Genomic DNA, 7059 nt, shown 5'->3' on the forward strand with positions numbered 1-7059 from the left:
GTAAAAATTTGCACTAAAACGGAAAAAACAGTGTTGCTTTAAATTAATAGTGATGTGAAACGGAATTTTGTAATAACTTTTCTCATTTGGAAATCGATTTAGTTTTAAGAAATAAGTTGGTTAAGCCATAATCGATCAATAATCATACAAAACGATAAACAGTATTGTAATGACCCGATATAACTAAAACTAGGAAACCAAACATTTTAATGTCACTGTCAGATATTTCTGAATTTTCTAACCACGATATTATTGCATATGGCGATATTAATAACACCAAATATTTGAACTTTTATGCAGTTTGCCAAAATTTGTATTTGTCTAATTCTTCACGTTTATAGCGGTGCATACCTTTGACTAAAGTATTGCAAAACTGCTGTGCGATTGTAGATTCTTTCGCAACCAATTCAAATGTTTAGTAGCACAACAGATATTGCGTAGTGTGAGCGCCTCCATATAAGCTTATAGGAATCAACGTGCGACAAAACGGTTGTGAGATAGTTCAGTTAAAGGTGTTCTCGCGCTCTCAACATGTGTGGTCAATAAGTCAAACTTTGAGAGTAAGATGTTTCAGTCTTTGACACAAGTGACTCTTAAAAAAGGATGCTACAGTGCGATTTTAAGGGCCTGTTCCACCACAGGCTGATAGACTCAATAGCTTAAGAATGACGTCACTGTCACATAAGGTAACAAAATCCGATATTTTCATCACATATCTCAAACGTTAGATTGTTATAAGAATCTACAATTTAGTCGGAATGCCCTTAGTTATAAACCGTGCACAGATATCGAGGATTGATATTGACTATGCACAGGTTTACTATGGCAGTTTACGCGTGACGTCATGAGGCTGTGCGCACAAGCTGCCTTGTACCTTTGTGTTAATAAACCGTCATGTATGGTGGTATATTGTATCAATATTGAAAATGTATTTTTGCCTTATTTATGTGGCTAGTTTTAAGTTATAAATAAGAAAAGTAGGTGCTATTAAATGAAATGTTTATACATTTCGTTCACAATCAATTTTGTTTTGTATAAATTCCTATAATACGTTATGAAATCACACCAAGTTGTCGGACAATGTCCAACTCGAATTTTTTATAAGTGAAATGATCAACTTTCATCAATAAGATTGTAGTCAACTATAGTTTATTGTAAACTTTTGTTAATACATGTACATATAGGTTAAGATTATTTACTAAGAAAATAAAGACTGTTATGGGATTAAAACAAGTTTTCTTTAATATCAACATTTCATACAACTATCACAGTAAATAACACAATGTTATTACTATGTACGGCAGCAGATCTTTGATTTTTTGCTATAGACAAAGACAGAAATGTTCATTTCAATTTTTTTTTTAATATTACACAGCGACAATCACAAGAAAAATATGGCTTTACACTTCACTTTAAATATTCTTAACAAATCTAACAGTTTGTCATGTGCTTTGAGCAAACTTAGAGAAATTAATAGTATTTTTATCGAAATACATTACAAAAAATAATCTTATTAACTAAATTGAATGATAATAAACAGCCTGTATTTAACCACTCCTATAATTTAAAATCATCGAAAAAAAGGAACCGTAGGATCCTACCAGGATACTATAGAATAGTAAAAGAAATTGGAACTTTAAAAAACTTTGGGGTTTTTCAAACTTTCAAAAATCTTGGTTGCTATTTCATATGGTTTACATCAAAATATCTATCATTCACATACTAAATACTATAGGTGTTGTCTATAGTATTTAGTAGTTTATAGCAAATACAACACTGAAACATATCTGTATTCACTACAAAATTTTGCACTTTACGCATTAAAAACTTAAAAATAATCTTCTTAACTAAAAGTAACTAACAAAAATTAACAGTACAGCGTCACTTTTTCGCTTTCCTTCTTCGTTTCACGAATATCCTGACATCGGGCACATCTGACTCTTTCTGACATTCCGTGTCAGATGTCTGATTATTCTGTGGTTTGACTGTCACAGCGTCAGATGAACAAACACTAGAGCAGTCAGATTGTACATCTGCAGGCAGTTCTTGTATCTTAGCTGGAGTAGATGTTGCCAGCGCCAGACCCGGACTGAGAAGTTGCAGTCTTTCAACACAAGTCATGTTGATAGGCTGTCTAAACTCTACATCATTGTATACATTTTTTTGCTGCATCCCTGTTGAAATAATAACTGTATCTGGTATTTTAGAAACTTCAGTCATATTATTAAATATATTAGCAGGTTCTGTTGCTTCGTGAACTATAGTATATTTGTCCTCCGTTTTTCTTATACTTATTTTGAGATCGTCACATTTTTTGTTGTCATCCATCACATTTGTGGACTCTGTTTGTTTGTTAGCTTGTTCGTCTGTGGTCTCATTTTGAGTGATATCAGTTTGTAATGTTGGTTGAGGTTTTTCTCTTTCCCTTATATCAATATCGACAGCATCTTGAGTATCCTCAATAATTGTACTAAAATTAGGTATAACTGGTTCCTGAGCAGCTACTCCCAGATCGTCGCACGTTATTAAACTACTGCTGTCTCCAAATAGATCGCTAAATTTAGTTTTTATTTCTGTTTTAGCTTCTTTATCTTTTTTAACCTTTTTATTTTTACTTGTTTTACTATCGTCAATGCTATCTTTGCCTTCTGGTGATTTCTTTTTATGTTTGTGTTTTTTAGAATGTTCAGAATAATCTTCTTTATATTTGCTCTTGTCTTCTTCTGGTTGGTGTTTGTTTTCTACAGTATTTGCACCTGGAAGGATTTCGGTTGCATTTTCAGTTTTTTTCGGGTCTATAGTACCTTCATGGTTTTTAGTTCTCTCCCTTGTTTTATATTTTTTACATTTAGGTTTAGTCTGTGTGTCAATTATTGTAAGTGGGGGTTCAAAATTATCGCTGGTATCGTCACTCAGCGTTAAATCGGATTCAACAATTTTCCTTGAGATAGCTAATTCGTCATTCCTATTTGTTATACACTTTTCAGTGTCTACATTCTCAGTTTTATTATCCTTAGTATAATTATCATCTTTTTGTTTATATCTAATATTATTGCTAAGTGTTGATTTAGATTCAACATGTTTGGAAATTCCTAGATCAGAAACAGATTTTTTCTCTGAATGTTGAGTTACGATTTTATGACGAACAGTATCAGTACTTGTAGAAACTTCGGAACTATTTTGTTTTTTCGGAATTTTATATCCACTATTTAAATGTTTTGAAGTGACATTATCATTGTCCTTCTCTTTAACAGATTGTGCCTCAACATCCATATCAACTGTTGCTTCACTGTTTTTAGAATTCTCTTTGCTGTGTGTTTCTTTACATTTAGGTGCAGTAGAATTAGTGCTAACATTTGTACTTTTATTATTTTGTGTACGTTCAACAGATTCATTTCTAGTATAATACTCGCCATTGGTTGGTCTACTTGATATTTCATTTGAAACAACATCCATGTTATAATTAGAATAATAATCCATATTAAAACTTTTAGTCATATTATCTATATAACTTGATGGTGGTTCAATTAATGCTTTAGGTATAGGAATGGGGTTAAAATCCCATATTTTTTTGTTAACTGGGATAATATCTATGTTTCTCCCATAAACTGTTGTCAAAACTTCTTTATCACAATCATTTATTATTTTATACTTCTTGCTAGAGAGTCGAGGATCCTCTAAGTGCATGACAGCTGTACTCCTTATTTCTGAAACAGTTGTTAATATTATGAACATAAAAACTAGACTTGACATGTAACTAATCTCTGTTGAATTTCATCAGTCGATTATGTTTAATGTAAAGGTTTAATGCCTCTATTACCTCTTATAGGTGCAACTGATATATGATTGTCAGGGTGTATGTAGTCAGGTGATTGACAGGAAACGGAATTTTCCAGTAACATAGGCATTGCTGATTTACTACTACTAGTGTCTCTTTGACGTCCTTCATCCTCACTATATCTATGTGAATGTTCATATTTCTGTCGCTTGTAATTTGGTTCATCCAGATCTTGAAGTCTATGTTTTTCAGGATATCTTTCAAATTCATTGTTACTTCTAGAATAATCTCTTGAGTGATCCCTATGGTAATTATGTCTGCGATCGCTCATTCTACTTTGAGGATAGGATTTATCTCTCGGAGGGCTGTCATAACCTCTATGATTGTATGCTTGGTAGTAATTATCACCTCTTGTGCTTCGATTTGTTCTATCCGGACTAATATTCCAGCGACGTCTCTGTGCTGAATCATAACTGTCTCTGCTTCTATAATGACTATCATTGTAATAAGATCTCCTAGTACTCATTTGGTCTTGATAATGTGTATAGTTATTGTCTAAACTTGATGAATCATATGTTTTATGGTTTTCGTAATATCTATCTGTAGATCGTTTTATTTCATCCCGTCTGGGTTGGGTTTTACTTGTTTTTGTTGTTACACTACTTTCCCGTTCATCGTCTGTACTGTAGTTTACATCTCGACAACTGTAAGGTAAATGAGTATTGTAAAGTTATTTAGATAAATCTATAGTAATATAAAAAATTGGTGAGATTTATAGATTCATTTGAAATGCATAAACTTAAAGATAATTGATTTGTTATTGATCCTTTATTAGTAACATAAACCATGTTTTTAATATATACTTGGACTGTTATATTATACTCAAACATTGAAACAAATTAGAACATGTTAATAATTATGAACACTAAAATTCTAGGTTATATCAAATACATATTGTAAAATATATACAGAGAAAAAGAGTTGGAAAGGAGACAAAATGGCACCATTTACCTTGATGCTGGCATAGACTTTCTCCTATTCATAATTTTCTTAACTTTGGTTTCAGTTTCTTTGTCAGGAAGTTTATTTGTAATCTGTACAGAATTTTCTTTAGCAATAAAACTTGTGCCATCATTTTTAATACTTTTATTGGCAAAACGCAGAGCATCATTCAAATCTCTTGTATCTCCACTGCAAGTTGAAGTTGTATCTAATGGTGATGAATTGTTGTTTTTACTGCAAGTAAATGAACATAGTATTTATTAATACAACTTAAAAGGTATATCTTGACAAATAATAATCCAGAGTCCAATATCATCAGCATCATCATCATCATCTCCTTATCCTACTCCCGTAGGGTCGGCGCAACAGGTTTTTGTCCTCCACATAACTCTTTCATATGTCATCTCAGTCATCACTCCCTTTTTGACTATGTTACCTTTTACACAATCCATCTCTTTCTAGGTCTACCTCTACCGATGTACCATTCCACACTTATAACTAACATTCTCCTTGTAACATGCGATTCATCCCTCCTCATAACATGCCCATACCATGCTAACCTTTTACTCCTTACCTTCTCTACTACAGGGGCTACTCTCAAACTTTCTCTAATATACTCATTTCGTATCTTATCCATTTGTGTTACCCCACACATCCATCTTAACATTCGCATTTCTGTCACATGTAGTCTCCTTTCATCCGTTCCTTTTACTGCCCAACATTCAGATCCATACATCATGACAGGTCTTACGACGGCCTTGTAAATTTTCCCCTTTAGTTTAAGTGGAATTTGAGGGTCGCATATTAGTAGTCCAATATGCAAACTTTAATAGGTGTACCTCAACTAATTCATGAAAATAGTGACACCTTTAAAATGTAACTCTTTTCTTCAAAGGATTAATTCACAAGTCCTATATGTTATACTCTAAAAACATTTGCATCATTTATGTTTTTTACAACAGGTTAAGAGTTAATTAATAGAAACTTACTATTCATTGGCTGAAACTTGGCTATTAGGTAATGTCTGCGGTTGTCCTTGTACACTGCTTGTGTCAGAGCTTTTATTGTTTTTAGAATGAAATTTATCACTTTGGAACTTATTGAATTTACTTTTAACATTATTTTGTCTTGCATTTATTATTAATTTATCTTTCCTGAAAGAAATAAAGCATTATTTAATTTAAAATTATATCTTTTACTCATTATATAAAGACATGGACTTATTATAGCAGGAATAGTTAAAAGAAATATCTGGTTACGAAGGTCCAAGCATGAACTGTAGGGCTAACATAAATAAACTATGTAAACAGTAGTAATCATTTCAGTTTGTTATAAATTAGGTATAATATATTCAAGTAACATTAGATACAATATTATACATTATAAATTTCAAAGTTTAGATGGCTATTTGTTACTATGTATCATCAAAATGATTTGACAGATTCTGATTAAATTTGGCACAGTTGTAAAGTCTGTAAGAAAACATATGCTACGGGCTAAGTTTAATTTAATTACTTACTCTATGTTTAGCTCCTTTATCATCAGTGTCTTTCTCTCAATCTCTGCTTTAGCAGTTTTCAGTAATGATGAATAATTCAACTCCAGTTTTTTATGTTCTACCGCTAACGTATCGAAATCCTGCAAAATATTCTATAACATCAATCAACATCCATCCTGGGTTCAATACATTTAGACGAATTATTAACCTAATGTAACTTGATATCTCTTAAACCATTTAATAACTTTAATAATGAACATTGAAATAGGCAATAATCTCGTAAGAGAATGGTCTAAACTTCGATTGAGTGCAACAAGTTAAAAAAAAACTTACTTTTTGGAGCTTATTTATAGCTGATGTATATTCTTCAATTTTAAACTTCAGTGTTTTGTTTTCATTTTTAAGCTAAAACATAAAAGGAAATAATGCATATAAATATGTTATTCAAATATTTTAAATTTTAACACAACTGTGAATTAAATGTCAGATAATATTTGGCGCTAAAATGGAATGCTTACCTCTTCAAGTTTGTTGAAGTCATCGTAGTTTTCTAAATTTGTGTAAATATCATCCATGGCAGAAAATTGCAACCTTAGTAAATATTCGCATACGATGAAATATATAATTGCTATCGAGATAATTAACAATAAACTTATTATTTTTCTAGCTTTTTCCAATACGTCCAAACAACATTTGACTTTGATAACTATAGACAATGAATTGGACTAGAGCAGATTAAGTAATTGAAACAGACTAAAAATACAAGGATATGTGCACTTAT

General features: G+C 31.6%; 1 protein-coding gene across 2 annotated transcripts; it reads right to left on the bottom strand.

The window, feature by feature from the left end:
• Positions 1–1219: 1219 nt before the first annotated feature.
• On the bottom strand, positions 1220–6970 carry LOC106100172. Of its 2 annotated transcripts, none has more exons than XM_013278927.1 (7): positions 6797–6970; positions 6612–6683; positions 6300–6418; positions 5770–5934; positions 4790–5014; positions 3821–4482; positions 1220–3707 (listed from the first exon to the last, which is right to left on the bottom strand). In XM_013278927.1, exons 1-7 carry the CDS (start codon positions 6851–6853, stop codon positions 1882–1884), a joined length of 3126 nt encoding a protein of 1041 aa, XP_013134381.1. In that variant the 5' UTR covers positions 6854–6970; the 3' UTR covers positions 1220–1881. The 2 variants fall into 2 exon arrangements, with proteins under 2 accessions (XP_013134381.1, XP_013134380.1); XM_013278926.1 differs by having other exon boundaries at positions 6300–6430.
• Between the last annotated feature and the right edge of the window lie 89 nt (positions 6971–7059).

The sequence above is a fragment of the Papilio polytes genome, unplaced genomic scaffold (genome assembly GCF_000836215.1).
Source record: "Papilio polytes unplaced genomic scaffold, Ppol_1.0 DF824069.1, whole genome shotgun sequence".
In the NCBI taxonomy this organism is placed as follows: Eukaryota; Metazoa; Arthropoda; class Insecta; order Lepidoptera; family Papilionidae; genus Papilio; species Papilio polytes.